The 25,031-nt window shown below is 43.8% G+C and overlaps 1 protein-coding gene across 4 annotated transcripts; it reads left to right on the plus strand.

Annotated features, from left to right (window-relative positions):
* Positions 1-905: 905 nt before the first annotated feature.
* Positions 906-24,736, plus strand: rc3h2 (ring finger and CCCH-type domains 2). Of its 4 annotated transcripts, none has more exons than XM_083983211.1 (20): positions 906-1,178; positions 10,020-10,342; positions 10,452-10,569; positions 11,183-11,416; positions 12,159-12,334; positions 13,820-14,020; positions 14,115-14,247; positions 15,274-15,392; positions 17,066-17,178; positions 17,469-17,789; positions 18,212-18,417; positions 18,540-18,853; positions 18,938-19,084; positions 20,286-20,423; positions 21,706-21,870; positions 22,008-22,266; positions 22,482-22,566; positions 23,152-23,359; positions 23,479-23,642; positions 23,777-24,736. In XM_083983211.1, exons 2-20 carry the CDS (start codon positions 10,112-10,114, stop codon positions 23,922-23,924), a joined length of 3,480 nt encoding a protein of 1,159 aa, XP_083839337.1. In that variant the 5' UTR covers positions 906-1,178; positions 10,020-10,111; the 3' UTR covers positions 23,925-24,736. The 4 variants fall into 4 exon arrangements, with proteins under 4 accessions (XP_083839337.1, XP_083839336.1, XP_083839339.1 ...); XM_083983210.1 differs by lacking the exon at positions 906-1,178 and adding an exon at positions 5,395-5,459; XM_083983213.1 differs by lacking the exon at positions 906-1,178 and adding an exon at positions 5,395-5,459 and having other exon boundaries at positions 18,543-18,853.
* The last annotated feature ends 295 nt before the right edge of the window (positions 24,737-25,031 follow it).

Raw genomic sequence — 25,031 nt, forward strand, 5'->3', positions numbered from 1 at the left:
TTGTCTGCTTAAGTGAACAGCAGGTCATTGTAGTATGTCACACCAGAGATAAAGACAGATGGCCAAGGAGCCTGTTAAATGCTACAGAGATGCCAGGTTAAATCCATTCAAATGTGCAGGATGAAGCCATTAACTAACAGGATTACAACCTTATAGGCTAGGCTGTAGTCAAGTTAATTATTATTTTATTGACCAATATAAGGTCCCCATAGTGTGAGTTAGAACAGCTTTAACAATTATAATATAATAATGAGACAACTGAATATACTTTAAAAGCTTTACCAGCCTAATAATGATAACTGTAATGGAAGTCATATAAAAAATAATAATAAAAAATCAACGCGACCATAATAAGCGTGTATTTATACCTTTACCAGACACATGGTCAGGCTGTGAGGGAGTAGATGGAGAGGACGCACTGAGCTGTTTTTCTTCTACTTCTCTAAACGCAGAGCTGCAATACAGCGAGCGGGAACTACATTAGTTTGTTTGTGTGTGAACTTCCTCTCTACAGACGCACTTGTCGAAGCGCATCATCTACTGCTACTGCTGCTGCCGCCTCTTGGTATGTTCCTTTAAAACCAGACAGCCCACGCCTCGAAAAGCGGCTTGTTCCGGCTTTGCCTCTTTACATCTTTTTTATCCTTGCTCACGACATTAAAATAGTGCCTCGCGCTGCTCCTCCGACAATTGTTTTTTTGTTTTGTTATTGTTACACTGTCGGGGTGAAATCAAACATAATTGCGTCTCCGAGACTCTCGAGTATGGATGATGCGTAACAGTGCAGCAGCTCTGTGGTCGTGCAGCAGCCCGGTGGTGGTGGTGGTGAGATGCAGTGAGGCGCAGTTCAGGCACCATCACCGGCGGAGCGATACTTCCATCTCCTCTCAGCTCCGGTTCGTCAAGCGGAGGGTGTGTGGCTCGCTGTACCTGAGCTGAACGTGTCCATCACGTACTTAAGGGGGGCAGAGGATCAAAACCGGACCAAGGGACCTGTGTCTAAATGCTCTGAGATGCAGTGCCAAGCCGCCCTCGCATCGAGAACCGTCTCCCTGGGCTGGCTGCTGCAGCTTTTTTGCATCTGATGAAGATTGTTTTTTAATTATCAATTTTTTTTGATGCGCTCCTGTGGATGTCTATGAATATGTTTATCCTGGTGCCCTGGTGTAGTGCGTGAGGTAAGTGACTTTATCCAGAGGTGCGCGCTATACTTTCTATTGCTCCTCTAATTGAGATTTCTGTTTGACGGGTGCACTTGTTTTTTTATAATTTGCCTCCACTGAAGATGAGTGATCATTTAGCAGCTACATATCTCAGGAATTACATAATTAAATCTTGAACTGCTCATCATCCAATTTCTGCAACTGGTGCTGATGAGGGAATATCACAAGAAGCAGGTTGTATTGAAATGATGGGCCCGTTGCTTACAGTCAGTTTCCATTGGGGTTTATTTTAGAAAGAGTTGAGGCACTCATTGCAAGCTCTAAATGCAGCATGAAACTGTAGATATGCTGCTGTAATGGGGGAGACTGGTTGGTGCTACAGTGTTTGTCTCAAGCATGGGGATGGGACTTTGTGCAAATTCATATATAACATCACTTAAAGTGACTCCTGGGCTCAGGTGTTGCATATCATATATACTCTATAGCCTTCAGCTTGAAATGCAGCACTGTCATCATAAAGTTGAAGTATGCAGCAGCCTGTCATGACGGAGGCTCCTCTCTATAACCTGCTGATTTGCAATTGGAAGCAACCTGATATCCTGACAATATCAGCAGCTGATGTTTGCCAAAGATGGCTTATAGCTCAGGTGTAATGAGGAAGGCCTCTACTATATCTGTATGTTGTGTAATGCAGCAGCATGTGAGCTATATGTTTGCCCTGCCTCCCATCCAGACACAACCCCCACACTCTATGATAGGCATTATGAATAAATAATCTCATAGACCCACATACCCCTACTGTACACTCAAAAACAAGTGAGCAGACATGTTGAACCCACTGTACTAATCCTGTAATAAATTATAGAACAGCACAAAAGCAAATATCAAAGGAGAACTTCCTCACTTTGGCGCCATGGAAACTCATGTTTCTGTGCAAAACAAAACTATAAATGGTGTGATCAATGATAATGCCAGTGTGTGATATGATTTCTCATTTGCAGGCTGCTTGTTGTGTGTTTGTTCGCCCACACTGCCCATCCTGCTGTTAAGCGGTCTTTGTGTGCCTGTTAAGAGTCTGTCAAGAGAATAACAAGCTTCGTCAGTTCTCTTGTGTTAAAGTTAAAAGTTTTAAAGTAGCAAGTTAACTTTCTCTTCATCGTTTACATGCACGCTGGTGTGACAGCCATTGCTTTCACTTTACAGCCGAGTAGTGCAACAGAAAATAGGAAGTTCAGAGTTTTTGTTCACACAGGCACAATCTGATTATTATTTTCCACTCTGTTGTCAACATTATAGGAGCCATGCTCGATTTACTGTATGTTCTTCTTAGTTTGCATGACTATAAGTGATGATACAGATGGTATTTGAGGGTTTTTATTTTTTTTCAGCAAGGTGGTGGGTGTGAAGTTTCAGTGTTGTGCGAAAACCCTCTACACTCTTCCCAGAAGGCTGTGCAGTTGGGTATGTTAAAATTCTGCCTGTAGTATACATGCTGCTGAGGGGCTGCGTGGGTCATGCAGATGTACTGTATTTGGGGGAGAAATTTAAAAGGGCATTAGCACATTTATGAAAGTGGAGCAGAGTGAGTTGTAAAAACCAAAACTGGCTCATTAAAACAGTGTGTGTGTGTGTGTGTGTGTGTGTGTGTGTGTGTGTGTGTGTGTGTGTGTGTGTGTGTGTGTGTGTGTGTGTGTGTGTGTGTACAGGTTGCATATATTTTATAAAGTGAGTGTACAATAGTAGTGATGAGGATATTTGCTTTGTTTGTTGTTTTGTGTTGATATGCTCATTCAGTCATAGCAATTACACTGACATCACATAGTTACATGCTCTCTCTCTCTCTCTCTCCCTCTCTCTCTCACACACACACACACTTGTTATGGAATGTTCTAATTCGGGGGTCTTGGTGACGTGAGAAGGAGTAGAGGGTGCTCATATTACTTCAACTCATAGTCTATGGTGGTGTGTTTGTGTGTAGTTTGTATATCCATGCATCCATTTATTATCCTCTTTTTCCGTGTGCATCTCTATGCACCAATTTGTAGGAGAACACCTTCTAATATGAGCATGAGTGCTGATCCATCAGATGACGCAGGGTTAATTCACCAACTAGACAGCTCCTACCTTATCTCCACTACTGGTTGTTGTCGCTCTACAAACTGGCCTACAAACTTCTTTTTACTTGTGGATGACTCCATTCTTGTCCATTTGTGTCAAAATTGGCAGGAAACATGAAGCAAGAAATAGAGGATGAAAGGGAAAAAGCTTCTGAAGATTTTTCCAATAACTTATATAGTAATTGCCATTGTTTGACTTAAAATCCTAACACTTCACTTCCACCTTAACACAGCAGTCAGTGGCGCTGCTGTCCCTGATGTGTCTCTGCAGATACTGGGGTACAATAGAGATATCTGTGCCACCTCACTCCACTGGACCAACAGAAATACTTGAGTAGGAGTTGCAAAGTGACAGTTAAATGTCAAAGCAGAGCACAATCAGAGACTAATGCCCTCAAGGATGCACAGAGAAGACAACGCTCACATGATGTCATAACGACCACATCCCTCCTACATGCATTGTCATAGCTCTTACTCTAGTTATTATGACCCGACCCTCCATGTAAAGTGGGTGTGTACAGCTTTGATAGGCCTCTCATTAGCCCACAGCTGGATTCTGCTTCCTTCCAGTTGTAGTTTTTATGGGAATAACTGAATACAGTGGTAAAAACATGGATCGCACAGTGCTGAGGCTGAAAGATTAGAAACATGCAATTGTAGACTGATATTCTATAAGAGCTCTGATAGGCTGAGCCCAGTTATATCTTTGTACTTCCTGTAAAGCATCATGTGAAACAACACTTTTTTTTTCTTCTTTTAAGCTTCATACCAGAATAACTCTACCTGTTTTTTTCTACCAGGCCTTTTTCCTTCACTGGCACTGCTCAGACATGGTGAGAAGATCTGGCAATGTGAGAACATCAACCTTTACCCTTATGTTAACCTAATTTTAACTCAATCATAAACCTAAACCTAAGCCCGAAATATAAAGACTGCAAAGTGCAGATGTCCTGCGATGGTAAAAAACATTTCATACATCAGAGGAGTGAAAAACAAACTCAAAACAACCTCCAATCTCTTTCTTTCTCTTTCTGTCTGAGACATGCCAAAGGAAACTCCAGATGCCCTTCCCCACTCAGACGGGGGCCAAGTGAGGACTCACTGTCCTGAGCCAGATGATAGCTCGCCAACTGTTGGCTGTTAAGACACAATGTACTTCTCATCCTCCGCTCAGTGAAGTGGGCGGCTCAAAGGGCCAGTACAGTAAATCACTGCTTAGGTCCACAAAGCCTTCTTTCAACAATTCCAGGGATATTTTGCTCTTTAAAAGTGGACGCGTAACATGATGTGTCCGTCTTAATGAGGTAGGCGTTTGAAATGGCACACCCTCAAGTTTCACTTCACCCCAAAGATGACAGTAATATGCTCTGTAGGTACCACGCTGCAGGCACAAACAAGTCAGAGAGAATGAAAACAGAGCTCATAGGTCAGTTTCCTCATTCTAAGATCATCAGCGAGGGAAAAGAACCTGATGAGGAAGTTGAGGTCTGCTGTAATAATACAACACACCCACCCACCTCTCACTGTCACAAGACTGCACTTACTCACACTGTGGGGGCTTCATGTTGCATGTTTGCTCACATGAGTGGTGACCCATTCATGCAATTATTGGGAGTTTTGAGTGCATCATATTCTGTACTCCCCATGTCATGTGAGGTATTAATGCAATGTAATTAACCTAACTGGTCTATGTGCGTTTGTGCGTGGTAATAATTCCTGCATAGAGACAGTGGTAGGGAACGAGTGGTATCCTGCTAGGGAGTCACTGTTGAACAGGATGTAGCAGTTGCTCAGAGCGGGAACAGGTGGCCGTCAACGTGACTCCAGCCAGAGAGTCGCTGTCAACAGTTGCCCCTGGAGTTTGCACAACTTCCCCGGGTTTGCAAGCTCGCAGAGAAAAAAGGGGGCGAGTTTTTCCTCCATGGCTCTCACGCGCCAAGATGGAAAAATCCCCACCATCTTCGCCTCCAAACTTCCCCCCTCCCTCCTCCCCTCACGCGCTCCCTCCCCTCACTCCTCCTCACACGGTGCTTCAGCACTTAGTGGGCTACAATAGCGGTAATTGCGTGTTATATTTGGGCTCCTCGCGGAAGGAAATATGACCCACGGGGATAGAGCGGAGCTGTCCACGCGGCCGAGGAGGCAACGCGGGCGCCGCGTACTGCTGGCAGTTTGGAAGGTGCGTAAAACTGCTGTAATAATTGGCAGATCGCCTTAGATTGGCTGTATAGATATCTCTTACATATTTATAGGTATGATGTAGACATGAAAAAAAAATACATTCTCTGATGAAACCATGGGTATATTTCTAGTTTAATGTGCTGTAGCCTGCAGCTTGTGCGTAATGGCACAGTTCTTCTTTCTCTCTCTTTCACCTTCTCTTTTAACGCGTTCACCAGAGACTCTTAAGTAAGTTAATTTTTCATAAGAAGTTTGTTTTTCAGGATTGATTCTTACAAAAGGTTCTATTATTATTTTGGCTTGATGTTGTTCCAGACATTTTATAGACAAATAAACAGGCCACACAGGTTTTTGTGAACAGGTCCCGTTCTGTGCACATGGAGTGTGAACATGGCTGCACTGGCTCTCACATGGCCTGCAGTTTGGTTTCAAAACTGGTGTAAACTGAGGCGCTTTGTCCTCCCTAATCTCAGTTTTTTACTTATCTCCCTCCGTCTACGGGTGTGTGGGTGCATTATTTTACTGTATCCCTAGCCCTATTTGAATAGATAATTCCAAGCTTTTTTGTGTGGCACCTGCTCCCTGAGGGCTACAGCTGTTATTTCTGGTGAGCAGTTTAAACAGATGCAACAGGCTCTGAAAGCAACAGGTGCTGGCTGTCTGCACGCTGTGTCCAAACCGCTTTGACTCAAAAGGATAGTGGTGTTTTTGTGTGGTTGCATGTACTCGTATAAGACTCTACTTTTGGTAAATGGGATAAAAAAAAACAAATAAAATACAGGAGGGTCACAGAAAGAGTAACAAAATACCCTATTGTACTGTAGTGTTATGTAAGAGCAGACATTTCCTGGTATGGCCTGTTTTCAAAATCTGTACACAGTGGAATATTTGAGTAAGAGACAAGAGTTTAATAGAAGTGAGAATGTGTTTAAACGAAAGCATGAAGTATGAATCAACACAAAACTCTACAGTATGGTGGTGGTGGTGACGTTATTGTGGGTTCATCACACATAGGCAGGTGGATTTTAAGGCCGTAGATCTCAACAAAGGCAATGCTGGTGGATGTGCATGTGATCAGCCTCTGCTGTTCTTTGCATTTCTGAGGCTTAAATGTTAATACATAACACCGTTGACATAACTACCATGATATGATATGAATCCTGTGTTCATGTGGAGGTGTGGGCCTGCTGAAGCTGAAGTGTTTATAAACTAAAGTGTGAGCCATACTATAAAAATGCTGTGCAGGCTTCATGCATACAGTGCTGTACATATCAGTTCAAAAACAGTTAGGGATGCAATTATATATATATATTTATTTATTTTCATTTATCTGTCTTATGTGTTGTGGCATTGTACCTGGGTCGACAGACTCAACACAGTCTTGTGGCCTCTCCACCTAATGTGCTGAATGGGAGTCAGTTGTAAATTATCTTTGGAATCATTTGACATGAACAAAGACTTTGCCTTTTTAAACTTTGACCATAACAAAAAAAAAATGGTATTATTATTTAGCCAAATTCTGTCTGTGTTTATCAACAGCCTGCATCATGATTAGCCCTGATTCATGCACTGCTATTATGATTCAACATGAGATATGTTGGGAGGAGATATGTTCTAAAGAGCAAAAGTGAAAGCTGAGATGATTCTGTGTGACTGATCTTGCTCTCAAATTATTGTTAAGTCATGGAGTTTTATTTTTAGACTCTACGGAAGTTAATTTGTCTCCACCCCTGGTCTTAAAGCAGATATCAGCTTCACGGCCGTTTCGGCTAATGCTGCGTTCAAGGCAGGCTTTTGAAACCGTAAGTTACAGCTTCAAGTCACAACTACGACTTGGTAGCGTTCCAGGTAACCCGTAGCTCGTGTTTTTACCATCCTGTTGTCCAGTGGCGTGCACAGACTTTTTGAAGGGCAGGGGCGAAAAGGAAAAAAAGGGGCACCTAATAGCGCGTCCTCGCCACTGAAGAGGGCACTTTAGCACGCGTTTTGGCTTCCCTGAAGGCACTTTAACACGTGTTTTAGCTCCCAAGAGGCCACTTTAGCACATGTTTTGGCTCCTAGATGTGGCTCCTAGAGGGCACTTTCAGGGCTGCCAAGTTTCAGAAAATGACAAGAGTGAGACTGTAGCGACATGGTGCATTTGGCCGGCGACCATAGGTCGGCGGCGAAATTTTTTTGGCCTTTTTTAACATCGATTTAGCCTGTTTTAATATCGATACCTTAAGACTAAAAAAATGTCGATTTGGCCTGTTTTAACACGTGTTTTGGCCCCCAAGAGGGCACTTTAGCACACGTTTTGGCTCCTAGAGAGCACTTTAGCATGCATTTTGGCTTCCAAGAGGGCACTTTAGCACACGTTTTGGTTCCTAGATGTGGCTCCTAGAGGGCACTTTCAGGGCTGCCGAGTTTCAGAAAATGACAAGAGTGAGACTGTAGCGACATGGTGCGTTTGGCCGGCGACCATAGGTCGGCGGCGAAAAAAATTTGGCCTTTTTAAACGTTGATTTGGCCTGTTTTATAATATCAATACCTTAAGACTAAAAAACATCGATGTGGCCTGTTTTAACACGTGTTTTGGCTCCCAAGAGGGCACTTTAGTACACATTTTGGCTTCCAAGGGCACTTTAACATGTGTTTTGGCTTCCAAGAGGGCACTTTAACATGTGTTTTGGCTCCTAGAGGGCACTTTAGCACACGTTTTGGCTACCATGAGGGCACTTTAGCACACGTTTTGGCTCCTAGAGGGCACTTAAGCACGCGTTTTGGCTCCCAAGAGGGCACTTAAGCACGCGTTTCAGCTCCTAGAGGGCACTTTAGCACGCATTGTGGCTCCTAGAGGGCACTTTAGCAACCGTTTTGGCTCCTAGAGGGCACTTAAGCATGCGTTTTGGCTCCCAAGAGGGCACTTAAGCACGCGTTTCAGCTCCTAGAGGGCACTTTAGCACGCATTGTGGCTCCTAGAGGGCACTTTAGCACACGTTTTGGCCCCCATGAGGGCACTTGAGCACACATTTTAGCTCCTAGAGGGCACTTTAACACACGTTTTGCCCCCCATGAGGACACTTTAGCACATGTTTTGGCTTCCAAGAGGGCACTTTAACGCGCGTTTTGGCTCCCAGGGGGCACTTTAGCGCGCGTTTTTCAACAATTGGGCCACGAGGGGGGGCGACCGCCCCCCCTGCCCCCCCCCTGTGCACGCCACTGCTGTTGTCTGTGAAAGTTCCCTATAACGGCCACTCGTAACTTCCGACCCGTGAACTCGTACCAGATCGAACTGGTATGACTTCACAGGAAGGAAAAACACAAAGTACGAGTTTCTTTGAACGCACCATGAGTTAGCAGCCCCCGCCCTTGTCAGGCATCAATTGGTCCTCGTGCTACGTCACCACATTCACGCGCATCCCTTGGCTGCACACACAGCCCTTCATGCCGTTCTCTCTCCTCATTGGATAACACTTGTATCCCACAAGGAAAATTTTCTCCTCGGGTTACAGCAGAGCAGAGTGACGGAGAGACTCGTGTTTAGGCTGAAATACTTCATGTAAGTGATTGCTGACGGAAAATAGGACTATTTAGGACTTATATTAACAAAAACATTCCACTGATATCTGCTTTAATTCTGTTTGTCTTGCTTTTTATTGTTACATTGTATGTCACTGGCTTGATTTTAAAATCAGCTCTTTGAATATTTTCCTATCCATGTTTGTAATGAGATGAGTGCAGTGTACTTGACTTGGACTTGAAACAGTGCAAATTGTGTTCAAAGTGAGGTCTTTGTAGCTACCGCCTGTTATGGGCTGAGATTTTGGCCACCTTTTTTTAAGAGAGGGAGAGAGAGAGCACTTTTATTGCTGACATTAGATGAAATAAATGTATGACTTTTACAATGGAAGGCACAGAAGACTGCCAGTGTGCTCACAGAGTAATTATATAAATGCTGGTCCTTAATCGGCAGGACCCTGGAAATCAACAGATTAATGACCTTATCGAATGCAATATTCAGCTATTTGTTAATTTCCATAAGCAATTAAACTGACCGTTGTTGAGCTATTGTCCAGAGGTGCAGTGGACAAAATCATAAAAACGCATCCCTCGGTTGGACCCTGCATGCCATACTGTATCTTTATCTGTCAGTTCTGTCAAGGTTTTGCTGTACAATTAATTGAAATGGTACCAAAATTGCTATTTTTCATTGAAAATGAATCATTTTGCATATAAATTAGCCCTGTTATAGAGAACAACACAAGTAAACACTTTTCATACTGTTCTAGCTATTGTGGAGATTATGTTGTAATTGTATGCACAATAGGATTATATTGAGTTAGGATTATGTTCTTATGGTGATGAGTTATTCCATATGGTGGTTGGTCTACAGTCATTTTTGTGCTGGTCAGTGCACAAAAACTAAAACAAAAATAACACGTTACAATATTTGTGTTATTACAGCTGTGTTTTACCATATTCGCTTTCCATACCAACATCAAGATATGGGTGTTCCACAGGAAGACAACTATTGACAAGTTAAATACAAAATATCATTATGTCCTCTCCCCCACAGTCACCGTCGCCAAGCAGGCGCTGTTGTCGGGGCTCGTTGACATGCATTCCCCCTGAGCTTGGCGACGCCTCCCTCAGTGGTGTGGTGGCAGGATGCCAGTGCAGGCAGCCCAGTGGACAGAGTTCCTGTCCTGTCCCATCTGCTACAATGAGTTTGACAGCAGCGGCCACCAGCCCATCAGCCTGGGCTGCTCCCACACGGTGTGTAAGACCTGCCTACACAAACTGCACCGCAAAGCCTGCCCCTTTGATCAGACACCAATCAGCACGGATATCGACATGCTGCCGGTCAACTGTGCCCTGCTACAGCTGGTTGGAGCTCAGGTGGGTCAGAGTGGACGATGTGTGTTTATACAGGTGTCAAATGAGACAGTCACAGTAAGACGAACTCTAACTATTGTCCTCTTTGTGTGTTCTGATGTTTGCTTCTTAGGTTCCAGATGTGCAGCCGGTGAGCCTGAGTAGTGCAGCAGAGGTGGAGCACTACGAGGTCTGCAGGGTGTGCGTAGAAGAGCTGGCTCTCTACTTAAAACCAATCAGCGGAGCAAAAGGTAGTGTGCGGTGTTTGTATGCACATGTAAAAAAAAAAAAAAATTGAGTTCAGTGGACATTTGCAAAAGCGAATCAAGCTCTGTATTGTGCGGGGGATGCAGCTGAGGTTGCCTGTGGAACTTGGCATTCATGCTTTTCACACTTGCCATGACGCTTGAAAGCCTCTGTACTTTTACACTACCGAAGTAGAATTCAGCTCTCTGCATAATCAGATAAGAAATTATTAACTGAAATTGACCAGCGGTTCCGTTTTTTTGTGTGCAGCCAATTCTGGGTGACGCTGCGATGGTAGCATTCATCATTCTTGGCTAATAACATCATTTGGACAGTTGAAACGCATTAATGCCAAAAAAAGGAGAATTTGGTGGGCGGATTTAAGTAAGATGAAGCTTTAAACTTCATCCCTTCCAAGAAGAGGCCTTTAAGTGCACCAACAAAGCTGCAGGCTAAGCTGCTCCACACTTCTTTTTGGGGGCGAGGAACAGGTTTCTTTGCTTTATTTTAGACAAGACTTAAACTGATACAAAACCAATCAATTTGAATATAGCCAACAACACTGTGACGGAGCTCCACAGATGCACTGTTTTACCACAGAGTTATCACCCACCACAGGTGTGGCGACCCTGAGTCCGAGCGTGCTCAGTCGGCCCATGCAGAGGAAGCTGGTGACCTTGGTGAACTGCCAGCTGGTGGAGGAGGAGGGCCGTGTGCGGGCAGTGCGGGCGGGCCGGTCGCTGGGTGAGCGAACGGTGACGGAGCTCATCCTGCAGCATCAGAACCCCCAGCAGCTCTCCGCCAACCTCTGGGCAGCGGTGAGGGCGCGCGGATGCCAGTTCCTGGGACCTGGTGAGTGTGTGGAAAAGAGTGGAGAACATAAATGTGTGGTGTAGCGTAATACATGTGATCTGGAACAAGTGGCATTGTGGGTGAGATTTGCATAAGAACTAAGCTTTTGGATCTTGTCTTGTAAACATCATCAACAAGACGTTTAAAAAATCCTTTAAGTTTAAAAAATAATGAAGGCTGCATAAAAATAATTTGTTTCAATCTATTTTTTTTTTTTTATAAATAACTCACCCTTTTTCATCTCAGTTAATCTCGACTCTGTAGCTTTCTCTGAGATATTATCAGTCAATATAAAAAGTAATTACAGAGAGAGTGGTACTTGACTACTAAACATCCAAACTGTGAGTTTAATAAATTGCTAGTCTCTCACTCGACTGGACTCGTGTCAAAAAAATTGCTATTTTCGATTGCCTCATCAAAGTGACGGCTGGTACCGGTGCCTGGTGTTCTGTGATGATTACTCATAGGGCAGATTCTGAATGGGAAACTGTTTCTCATCATGATAAGAGAATGAGTTCATTTAAAAGTCTGAGGACACCTGGTTCTAAGTGCTGAAAATCAATGGAGAGAAAATTCAAATATGCATTGTCTGTGGTAAATGTGTTTGTGCTGAATATTGTTCCCTGACTCTTCTTCTCATGCTCTTTGTCTCTGTCTCGCTTCTCCCCATCACTATCTCGACCACTTGCTGCTCTTCTCTCTGTTCCTACACCGCCAACCCCCTCTAACTCTTCCTCGTCAGCTATGCAAGAAGATGCGCTGAAGCTGGTTTTACTGGCTCTGGAGGACGGCTCAGCTCTGTCCAGGAAGGTGTTGGTTTTGTTTGTGGTGCAGAAGCTCGAGGCTCGGTTCCCGCAGGCCTCCAAAACCAGTATAGGCCACGTGGTGCAGCTGCTCTACAGAGCGTCCTGCTTCAAGGTACTGCACAAGCAACACGAATGAGCACATCTACATACACACTAAAAGTGTGCACATACAAGAACATGTGAGCAAGCTGCACTATTAACAGCTCCATTTATAGAGAATAAGCCGCTGGCTCTTCGAATGTAGTCTGCGTCAAAGTGAACAAAAGATCCTCAGTTTGCTGCTATCCCAAGAACCCACGTCATAATAAATGACCTGATTAAATGAAGGGTATTTAAATAGATCCTCATTTACCACCACATATTTTTTTTTACCCCATAGACAGAGCTTCAGGTTACTACTCACACTATTTTATGTAATCAGTTGTAAAGGTGTTTTCCAGAGCTGCTATTCTTGTCAGCTAAGAGTGATATTTTCCATGGAATAATACAAAGAATTTATGCTAAAAACTTCAAGCCAAATGTTTCCTGAGTGAGTTTTGGAAACCCCCTCTCAACTGCAGATTGTGGTCCAAATTAATATGACCCAGACTGACATTTAAGATATGTATTATCCCGCTCTAAATACTGATACCAACATCTAATATTGCATAAAAGTCACACCTGCAGTAAGGATACATGCTCTGCTGATGCATTCTGTGTGTGTGGGTGTATTTCTGTGCCTGTTATCTGATGACAGACATCGCTGGTAGGGCAGAAATGCCAGCTATCTGCTTGTGATGTAACAGCAGTCTATATTTGCCCTTGTTGCCCCGCCTCGCAGGACAGGGACAGACAGCACAGAGATGCAATGAAAGATAGGTGGAAGTGAAGGAACAGAGTGTTTTTTTTTCTAAAGAGTGGAGAGCAGCGAGAGCTCTGAGAATAATGAAATCTGACTCGGTTCAATTGTTATTTTGACTGCGGAGCCTGTTTGATTTGCCGGAGGTAGCTGGTGGTGAGTGTGCTGGTGTCTCGTGATGATTACTCATAGGGCAGATTCTGAGAGAGGGGCAATCCCTCTGTCTGATCTGAATTTGAGTTTATTAGTCTGAAGACACCTCACACAGATAAACTGACGGGAAGGTAAATCCTGTTACAGTTAAGATGAAACTCACAGGTATCGCCCTTAGTATCTGGGACCTCCCAAACCCAAACCCACAAGTACTATTTACTATTTACTATTAGTGGATAAGTCACCCTAACAACAGGTGTCACAGGTGAAAACTATACTGTAATAAAAATATGATATAATAATAATTTTAGTGAATCAATAACTCAGATTTGACCTACTCATACAACTGTGAATATATATACAGTATATATAATGCTAATAGATTAAGACTTGCTTTAAAAAGATAAAATTATTATTGCTAGGTGAGAAGCTTGATCTTGGTATTCTTCCAATTCCTCCGTATACAGAACAGCAAAATATAATAACCCTTTCATATATCCATACTTTCCTTTTTTTCCCCTCATCTCTTTTCTCACTCTCCTGCCTCTCATTTCATCCTCGTTTCACTCCCTATCCCTCCGCCATCCGTCCTCTCCTCCCTCTCAGGTCACTAAGCGGGATGAAGACTCCTCGCTGATGCAGCTGAAGGAAGAGTTTCGTACGTACGAGGCTCTCAGGAGAGAACACGATGCCCAGATTGTCCACATCGCCATGGAGGCCGGCCTACGGATCTCACCCGAGCAGTGGTCCTCTCTGCTGTACGGGGACCTGGTCCACAAGTCACATATGCAGTCTATCATCGACAAGGTACTGTTGCTTCACTCGCCATATTAGTTTCAGCATCGACAAAATCGTCAATCAAAAAAGCACAGGAGAAATTAATGCTCGTCTCCCGCTACAGTTGCAGTCTCCAGAGTCATTTGCAAAGAGCGTTCAAGAGCTGACAATCGTTCTGCAGAGGACAGGAGACCCGGCCAACCTCACAAGCCTTAGACCACACCTGGAGCTACTTGCGAACATAGACCACAATCCAGGTATTTTGTGTAACAGCAGTCGTTCTGAATGAATACTAAGGAGTCTGACTGATTAACATTTACTCTGAGCAAACGGTTTGTCCAGTTCCACAAAGATGAATGAGAATGAGATGTGAAGAAAATAGGCATGCTGTGGCACTCGCATATCAAAATGCAATTAGCAAGCACAAAACAGAGGATTAAACACTGATTTATCTTGTGTGTGTCACATTGATTTAAGCAAAGCGCGGTGACTCAGCAGGGTGTGTGATGCCTTTGACACTCAGAAGTGTGTTCTGTATTGTGGTTCCCTGCTAAACAAACTTGGCCATTATATTGTCATGAAACAACAGTGTGCCTCAGGCATCATGACAAAGCTTCACACACAGTGTATCATTCTGCCTCTGGCGCATGGTGTTTAGTGCATTAACATAAACATTTCATTTGTCAGTCACAGATTTTGCCTCTATTGTACACCATGCACCTCTGCAGTGCTGCTCAACACAAATAGCCTGGAAATGCCAGGACAACAGAGATGATGCTGCTTTACATTTTATTTGCTCCACCTAGGATGAATTGTAACCAACCTCCCTGACTTTTCATGTAGCCCTCTTATCAGGTTGAGCGTTTTCATTTGGTTTGGTTATGACCCTATATCTTCTAAACTTAACACAGTGTCAAGTGCTAATCATCAAATGTAAGCATGCTAAAGAAAGATGCTAAACTAATATGGTGAACAAGGTAAACATTTTCCTTGTTGAACATCATTGTTTTAGCATTGTCATTGTTAGCATATTAGTATGCTGGTTGTAGTGTTGAGCCTCACAAAGTAGAATCATTGTAATCTTGTTATTCTGGCCTTTCTTGATACAGACATGTGTTTCACTTCTTTTGTTGTAACATGTGGTCGTGGAGACCGATGAATGTTTAATCTCAATAATCTCTGTTCTTCTAGTATTTCTTCAAATACGTGCCAAATTCTTTCAAGGTTCACAGACTTGATAAGATCTTCCACTTAACAGACAGTTATTGTTGATCTGTGTGCAGACGCCCCAGCGCCATCGTGGGAGGAGCTGGAAAGTGTCATGCTGGCTGTGAAGTTGGTGGTTCACGGACTGGTGGAATTCATCCAGAACTTCAGCAAGAAGAGCCACGACACTCCTCAGGTATACTGACGCGTAACAGTTAACAGTCATTGTATTGTACACCAGGTTAAAGGGATAGTTCAACATTCAAATTCGCCTATTGCCATAATCCCTATGGTCATAGGTTAGGTAGAAAAGTGCAGTACTCGGGATACTGGTGCAGTGCTGCAGCTCCATCCAAACATAGCTGAAGGCCGTCAGCATGTTCAAGTTCAGGGTCCTGCAGCACACTTTGTTCCTCCTGCCTGTGGCATTTAAGATAAAAGAAGATGAAAGTGTCTCTAGCCACTAACAGTCAATGGTTAAAGATTGTGCTATTAAAGCTCTTAACTAATTAACCAGCAGTTATATAGCTGACACAAGAGACTGAACACATTCTAGATAATGTGTATGTGAATAAGACACTGGACTCTAACAGTGTACATTGTGTAGAGTAGTGGAGTGAATAGAGACTGAAGTTGACCTGTATGTTAGTATAATCTATATTCACATTCTTGCCCACTAAAACAAAATGAAAGTACATTCAGAATAAATGGATACCTGTGCAATAACTTCACATCCCAGTATTAGAAGGACAATACATTTCTGTCACTTGTCCTTGCGTGCTGATGTATCCACCTCTGTGTTTTCCAGATTAAAGGCATTTTTTACTTTTCACTATGTTAGAAAATAAAGTAGAAGGAAGAGAGTCATGCAAACCGTGGATACGTTTTTTGAGGTGCTGGTGATAGACGAGACATTTATGAAAAAAGTGGGGGGGAAAAACACTGCGCACTCCGCTCCGGGTGCAAAAACATTTTTATCTTTATTTTTATGACAACCTTTCAGCTAAAAGCCTTTGTCAAGCCAAATCTTAGACAAACAGGAAAGTGGCTTTCAAAGCCTTCTTTCTTGACAGAAAAAGGGGTTAAACAACTGTTGTACATTTCTGTTAAAGCTCAAAAGATTCATCATTCCTGGGAAACAAAAATATAATATCATTACAAATCCATTGTGGTAAACATCCATTATGGAGAAAGTCATTGAGATTTTTTTCCCCCTTTTTTTTTTATTTCTCTCAGAAAATAAAGTGAAATGAAAATCACAAGCTGAAAATAAGGTTTTTCATTCTGTAAACCAGGAAATAATTACTATGTACGTCTACTTTGGAGGCAAATTGTTTGGAAAGGGAGCTGGGCCATAAACACTTAAATTATTTTCCACTGAGAATGAATGATAAGGGAGATTATTAATTCTGTGATTATATTCTTTTTAGTTTTATGAGGCTTGTCAGCTTTTCTTTATAGTCTGTCCATCCATGTGTGTGGACTCTGACTTATGACATGACTCCTTTTTACTGTTTGTTTGACATCACAGTCCATCCATAAATTTTGAGATGTTCCCCTCTCAACATTTACTTTAATGAGCTGTAACAGTCTGCAGATAAATAACAGAATCACCTTGGATACATTTTATAAGACCATTAAAACTACAAAGAGTGAACATTAACTAGCACCTGGGCATGAACTTCACACCTTTAACTTATCATTACTGCTGTAATGATAAGTAAGCATATTAACCGTGTAAACAAAAATCACATGACACTAATGTGCTGGAAAAATCAATAAAATGCTTGTGTACTTTGGAGGAACAAAAGGTTTGACGTGTCAGTTTAATTTCACACTTGATGTACATAGTATCTGTGTGTCGTTCAGCCTCAGGCCAACAGCAAGTATAAGACCAGCATGTGCCGGGACCTTCGTCAGCAGGGTGGCTGTCCCCGAGGAGCCAACTGTACATTCGCACACACACAGGATGAGCTGGAGAAGTGAGTGAACAGTACACACACACAGTAACACACTCTGATCATCCAATTTTACATTTCCAGCTGTGTTATTTTATGTTGTTATTATTTCATGTTTATTGGCACTACGAAGCCTCTCCCAACCTCCTATTCAATTAGATTTTAATCTTTTTATCTAATCGTATGCTTTCTGACACAACGTCCTCTGTGACAGTAATATTGCATGCACACACATTGACACACACAATCACACACACCTAATCCCTCCCTGTTGAATCGAATTTGCTCATTATCCGCGATTGTCTTCCTCGCAGATTTCGACTGAGGAACAAGAAGAGCAGCAGCGTGGGCCGCGCATTTCCTCTAGCGCCCGGGGTCATGGGCAAAACCTTCACCATGGAGGGCAGCATCCACACAGATGTGTCTGCGGGGTTGGGGCAGGGGCTCAAAGGCACAGGGGAGAACACAGCCTCCCTGACAGAGGGAGTCCCTGGCCTCACTCACCCACAGCTTATCTCCAGAGGGGCTGACATGATAGAGGAAATGAAGAGAGCGGTGCCGAACGGATCCAGTGGGGCGAATGGGTCCAATGGGCTATCTGGTGCCGGCAGAGCCACGTCAGGGTCAACGGAACAGTACGATTATTCATCCGCACCTTCTATTGTTGACATTTAACCACATGACCAGTCTTATATTACTTAAATACTACCTGTTAAGTTAATGCACACAAAATGATACTATATATTTACATGTAAGTTTCCAAACTCTCAATGTACTGTAGTAATTTCTCAGTGTAGGATGAATTGCGTTCAAATTTACATGATTGTCAAACATTTTTGGTTTCCTTCATTTACATTTGAATAGCTCCATTCAAATCCACATTGTCAAGTCACCTCATGTGTGGGTTTGAGCACACTGGCTATTTGCATATGATTTGGGCTGAGAACTAATCCCTCAGGAACATTTATGTGCTGTAGGGAAGGTTTGACCTTTTCGTGTCTCTAAGTCAGCCCTGTGCTCTTTTCTTTTCTCTTTCTATTGTCATTCCGTCCAATAGGAAGCCCATCTCTCCCCCCAGGACTCCAGTCAGCCACTCGTCAGCGTCGTCTCCCCTGACCACAGTTGGACGGGGCGATGGCGGTGGTGCCGCTATGCCCAAACACGGCGGCTTCATGCTGCGCGCGCCGCATCCTTCGCAGGTGTCGGAGATGTACTATCAGGAGCCGCACTCTGCTTATGACACAGGCCACTATCCGCCAACCTGTGAGTCAAGTTTCTGGATAAAAATTTGAATTTAAACGACGTTTGAAAAGTCATAAAATGTAAATGAATCCTCTCTGCTCTTCTCTCCTCCTGCCTTTCCTCCCCTCACTTCTCCTCTCCAGCAGGTTCTTACTACCCATCCTCTCTCCATCCTCCCCACAAACCCTGCATGGCTCGCTTCCTCCGGTCGTCCAACGTCCCAGAATCCTCGCTGCCACCCTCCATCGGCCCTCCGCCGACTTCCTACCCCAGCGATCCTCAGACGCCTCACCCACCCTCCTCCTCCTCCTCCTCTGGGTACCCACCGCACCCACCTAGAGACCGGATGGGTCCTGCCTTCCACCCTCACCCGGGGCAGCCTCAGTATGGGCCCTTGGCTCCTGCACACGGGGTTTATGCTCCTCTGTATGACAGCAGGAGAGTATGGAGGCCTCAGGTGAGCCTCCTGTGCATTCCTATCTCACTGTATAATTTGGTCTTTTTGCAACTTTATTGATAGCGATCACAACTGTTATTACAGCTGTACCACAGAGAGGATGCCAGGAGTAACTCACTGCCTCCGGAGGTGCTGCATTCCTCTGTCTACCAGCCGCCACTCAGGGAGAGATTCAACTCTCTAGACAGCAACTACTGCTCTGGAGCTGAACATCGCGCAGGGCTACACAGGGTCAGTGAAATAACACTTACCATTTTCAGATAACAACACATGTCTGAAACACTTTAAGTTTGAGTCATATATTAGAATAATAACCGTGCTAACTGGCTTTTACCAGACCACAGCCTCCCCCATTTGCTTAAGTGATGTTTATTCATACTGTAGGTTGGCAGTAGCAGTGCCAACGCAGTCTATTTAAAACGAGCGGAAGGCTTTAAAGAAAGACAATATATTTTAATTATTGGTAAGCTACTGTATATAGGAGATAATCCACTCTATGTAATAATTACAAAACGTTGCTCTCTGCTAAGGCTAATATTAGAAATATGTGCTTCTTTTCTTGATATCATGAAACATCTCATGAGTAATACCCAGTATATCCCCACTGAAGCTATCTGTATGAGTTGAGGTTGGTGCGTCTTACACTAAACAGATTTATCGCGGCTTTCTTTTCTGCAGCGTTTCCTTTCCTTCGCTTTCTCTTCTTACACCCACATGTCATCTCACCTCTACCTTCCCTGCCAGCCACAGAGCTGCAGTATGTAGCTTCAGCCTCCTCTGTAGTCCTCCCACTTCTCAGCCAAATATGTCTCTGCCTCCCCCACTCTCTTCTCTGCTTCTCACATCATTATATACCATTACCACTATAGCTGATGCTATAGGAGAGACACAATCAATACATTTCAAATACAGGAATTTATTGTGATAAGATAAGATAAGATAAGAAAAGAGTGGGTGCAAAAAAGTGAGCAAATATTAACACATAGATACAGTACAGTACGTAATGCAATTCCATGCAATATTCCACCACTTGCATGTACACTATATGCACTGCACCTGCATATTTTACAGCTGCTATTGATGTTTCCACCCCAATATCATCAGAGGACCTCCTCTGTCTCCATTTATGTCACAGCTCGACCAAACGTGAAATCCAATCAGGGCAAGATTGGATACATGTCTGGAAACAGTATTTCTTTGAGGCACAGCTGAAAACTGAAATTGTAATGTGCAGTATTGTTGTTGTCCAATTTGATTCTGGATGATAATAATGAGTTTATGATTTGTGTTAGATACTGGATGGCATCGAGGCTACAATGTTAATAAACATGTTATACTGTAAATATATAATGAACATGATGGTGTTCGTATCGTGGTCTGTTCTCTCTTCTCTCCCTCACACTTCGTCTCTTTTCCATCGCTCCCTCGGCAGGATTACGGTCGTGTTCCTCTGGGCTACGAGGATCTGTTCAGAAGGAAGCAGGAGCAGTGGGCGCATCACCACCACCATCACAACACCAACAGACCCTCCCAGTCCTCCCCCATTTTCACCATCGATTTTGGAACCGAGGTAAAAGGCAAACAAGCGATACAACACGTGTAGGCTACATGCACCAGTCATTAAGAGATTTTATAGGCCACCATGACCGTTTTATCAGTGCTGTCACTGTGGCTAGATGAAACTGTGAGTGATAAATTGCTTATGTATTTTGCCTTTTTTTTTCTTTCTTAAATTTGGTGGATTTAATTCCCATCCCAAAAGCTAGGGTTTCCACTGTGTCCAATAGTATTTAAGTGGGAGATAGTTGCTTAGCAACAGTGGAGGAAGATATCATAGCAATGCACAGTTGTGGCATGTGTGCGTGTGTGGGTGTGTATATGTGTGTGTGTGTGTGTGTGTGTGTGTGAGAGAGAGAGGGAGAGGATCAGAGAAAGCAAGAGGAGAGACTTTAACAAGCAGTGACTCAGGCTTTCAGCTGGGTAAAGCTTTGTTTAACAGCACGTCAGATGTTTTTCTGACGATATCCACTCTAAAACGGAGCTCTTATTAAAGAAACCACAAGGAGTTCGTAAGTGTTTGTTTACTCAATTGAATTTGGATGCTTCTGCATAACAAGCATAAGCAAACAGGACCATGGGCGAAAAAGACTGGCTATTTCTATTTAATGATGTCTGGTGCTTGCCACGGGGATGACAGCAAAATGGCAGCATGTCAGCACAGGGCAGCAACAACATAAATCCAAATTAGTGAGCAACCACCAGGCCTTGTGTATGAGGTGTGTGAAGCTTGAGCTTCACATCCCCTGTTACTGTAAACATATTTACTGGCTTGTGACGATGTCCATCTACCTACCCAGTGTCTATACCTGCTGATTTTATGCTTATATGCAACTTAGAGTGTCCAATTCAACTGTCTCATCTATTAATCTGCTAATGTACTAATGTAGGCATGATGGAGAGAACATGCAAACCACACATAAAGGAGTATTACAGTAACCAGCCAGTGGATTCAAACCACTGAGTTGTTGTGCTACACCAACTGTAACTGTAACGGTAACTGTATAGTCATGAATATTACATGCATAGATAATTAAGAGAGAAATCTTTCTCTTTCTGTCTCTTCAAAACAAATGCTCAGCTGAAAGATAATGGTGGCAGAAGTTGTAGCTATTGTCCTCAGAGGCCCCTAAAGTCATGAAAAACCCCCACAAATCCTCATAATCCCCATGACCTCTGGGCAGATCAATCTAGATTTAGCATCAGGAGCAATGCTCTCTCACACAGTGGAAGCAGAGGAATATGTTTCTATTGTCATTTTTGAATCGTCTCTCTCTCTCTCTCCTCTCCTTCAGCATGTGGAGAGCAGCGGAGGACAGTGCGTGGGGTGCAGGTTCAGAGGCGAGGAAAGTTTGGCGCACTACTCCCCGTGGTCTTGCGGTACCATCGGCCCCTGCCTCAGCCCCTTTGAGCCCGAAACGCTCAGCCACACCTCAGCTCACTCCTGCTCAGATCACTCGGTGAGACTCACTTCCCACACCCACAGGGAGGCGCAGACGCTCAGACTCACACCCAGAGACACGGTTGTTCAGTCTCTAGCATCACTGTCTGCTTCTGTGTATTTAAGTGTTTGCGTCTCTTGTTTTTACCCGTGCAGGAGTTAGACAGTAACGGAGGCGGAGGTGGTGGCGGCGGCGTCAGCAGTGGCAGTAGCGTGGGGAAACGGTGGCTGCATTCGCTGGATCACTACCGGCGCCTTAAAGACGAGGACCCGATCATTCCCTTCAGCGAGGGGCCCATTATCTCCAAGTGGGGCGCCATATCCAGGGCGTCACGCACGGGCTACCACACCACTGACCCTGTCCAAGCTACAGCCTGCCAGAGCAGCTCCAGCACCACACCCATCAACTTTAAAGGTAACAAGGGACAGACCAAAGCACAGGGAGAGAGAGGAGGATTCAGATCTTTTTTTAAATTATTAATTCTCTTTCATTCTTTGTGTAATACTTATACATTTCATCCTGTGAATATGTGCATACATACACTATATTTCTTAACGCTTACTATTTTAATGGTAAAATTGCTTTGAATTTTCTTTTTCTTTTTTTTTTTGAATGTTTTTCTGTCGTAGATTACAACCCTCACTTGGATCATGGTGACTACAGGTGGAGCTCCAGAGGATCAGACTCCTCCAGCCACTCCAGCTTCCTAGAGAGGTACAACTAGTCTGTTACATCACTTTATTTCTCTACAGGTCTGACATGTTAAACTGGTAAATCATACAAAGAGCTGAGTAGTGAATATAATTGGACCGTATGTGTTGTACAGTATTGAATGTTGTCATAGGAGTTCATTTCCGACTGTTCCCTAACACGTTTGCTCTCATTCCTGCTCTCTCATCCCTCGCCTCTCTCATTGTGTAGCAGTCACTTCCTCTCTGAGGTCAAACTAAAAATAGAGCTGCTAGCTGGTTGGTAAAAACCCACTGGGCTGCCAGGAAAAGGAGTCAGGAAAGCCCTCTGCATTGATGTCTCTAATGCACGTTTAACATATTTTCCAAGATAGTGACATGGCTTTTTTAATCACTGTTTGTGTTATTAGTTTGTAGTATTATAATACCACATTTTGTCTATCAATACCAGGTGAATAATTCACAATGTAATGCATTTTAACAACATTAGCTTTGTGTTATATTATTTTGCCCTCACTATTGTCTTTTCTGTTGAAATCAATGGAGTGTATCTACCTTTTGAAAGCTAGAGAGCAACTCTGTGTTTGTTTGTATCTCTGTGTGTTTCCAGTGAGCAGCTGTGTGCATCAGATCTGCGTGGCCGTCGACCTTCAATAAGCAGCGGAGAGAAAATTGTCTCTGATCTGAAGGCCCATCAGACCGCCTACAGCCAGGACCGGGAGGGGGCCGAGAGCGAACCAGACCCAGACCGAGACATTGAGCTGGAGCTGTGCGCTCTGGACATGGAGGATTCAGACCACCAGGAGATCAAGTCTCAGGTTGGTCTGATGATCTGTGCATCACTCAAGTGTAAATGTCATACTTCAAAGAACAGCCAAACCTCCTGCCACTTTCTTATCTTTCGTTCTTTCTTTCTTTTATCATCTTTTCCTCCCAGGAGTCTTTAGACCTGGCTACCCCACAGTCTCAGGATGCTTCCCACCTCCTCCCACCTCCCTGCTCCTCTCCCCTCCTCTCATCCCCTGTAGAGGATCGCCCGCAAACAGAGGGTCCTTCGACAGAAAAGATGGATGCTCACCTGCTGAAAAAGATGGCCTTCAGGTGAATTACCACTGCAATCACTGTCAAACAGGATGGCCAACAATCTGCGTTGCTTTTGACCTGATGTGTTTTCCTCTGTCTTCATCCTTCCCTCCTTTGCTTTCTTCTTTCCCTGCTCTCTTTCTGTTCTCCAGGAAGTCTCTGTCTCCTGGGGGGTTGGTCTCAGGAGGTCTTGGCGTAAGGAAGCTGGTGCTGCGGACTGGTCCTTCTCGACTTGGGGACGCTTCCTCCCGGGCTTGTCAAGAAACGCCGGGGACAGAGATGCTGCTCAATGGAAGCTAAGAGGACTCAAAGTCAGACAGTGACCTGTATCATGCTAGTGCTGACCCGCTAGCCCACAACCAGAGCCTGGTTAAAGGGAATACCATTTAATTCCAGCCTTCATATTTGTAAATCATCCGCCTAAATAAAACCTGACAGATATGGGTCACCAGTCTGTGCTGCGCCACACCACAAGGGGCAAGAGAAAACACACTGTCCTGCCTCCTAAGTAGTCATTCACAAATATATAGCTCCACAGAGAATATATTGAAATCGCTGTTAATGCCTAGATGCTGAACCCGTCCCTGTTGGAAGTTTAAATCACGGTTAGGAGAAAGGCTGGAGATCTCACAGCATTGTCACCACATAATCACTCTCTCTATAAACTCCCGAGGTTTATACCATACATCATCCAGTTTGTTGTCGTTCCTCTTGTCCAGACAAATGCCGCATACAGCACTTGTTTATCTCTGTGTTTAACTACCCAAAGCCAGGCATTCTCCATCCCCTTTGGAAACTTTAAGCCTTTTTATGGATATCTGCCAATTATTTTTCACGCCCCTCTATCTCTGCACTTATTTTGGCCATTGGTTTATTTTCTAGCCTCTGTATATCATAAGTATTTCCCAAAACATCAAAGAGAAAAATGGGAAGGGAACTCCATCCCTCCAATACAATCAAAAAGAAACAGAGGCCCTCACTATACTGACAGTGAAACAAGCCTCTTGTCTTTTATGAGTCATATGATTAAAAATGTTGACCTTCAAATTCCCTTAACTGTCACAAGATCACAGAGCACAATGACACACTCATAAACTGAATCTGATAATGATCATTGGTGATTGAAAGTCACGAGGGGTGAACAAAGTGAACTACTATACTAGCTATACTAACATATTTTCTCAGCTGACTCATTCTGCATAACTAATGAAGACAGAGCAATTCTCTCTAAGAGGGGATTGTGCTTTGAGCCGCAGATTTGAGATAATTTAGTAGATTTCTCCTCAAGCCATGTTCACTACACAGTCAGCCCTCCAATACTGCTGTTCCATCTTTGTGTGCGTTAGCGGCACGTAACCCTGCCTCTGACACACGCGACACACACGTGTGCAAACCGTCATTCACACA

The sequence above is a fragment of the Trachurus trachurus genome (assembly GCF_905171665.1).
Source record: "Trachurus trachurus genome assembly, chromosome: 12".
In the NCBI taxonomy this organism is placed as follows: Eukaryota; Metazoa; Chordata; class Actinopteri; order Carangiformes; family Carangidae; genus Trachurus; species Trachurus trachurus.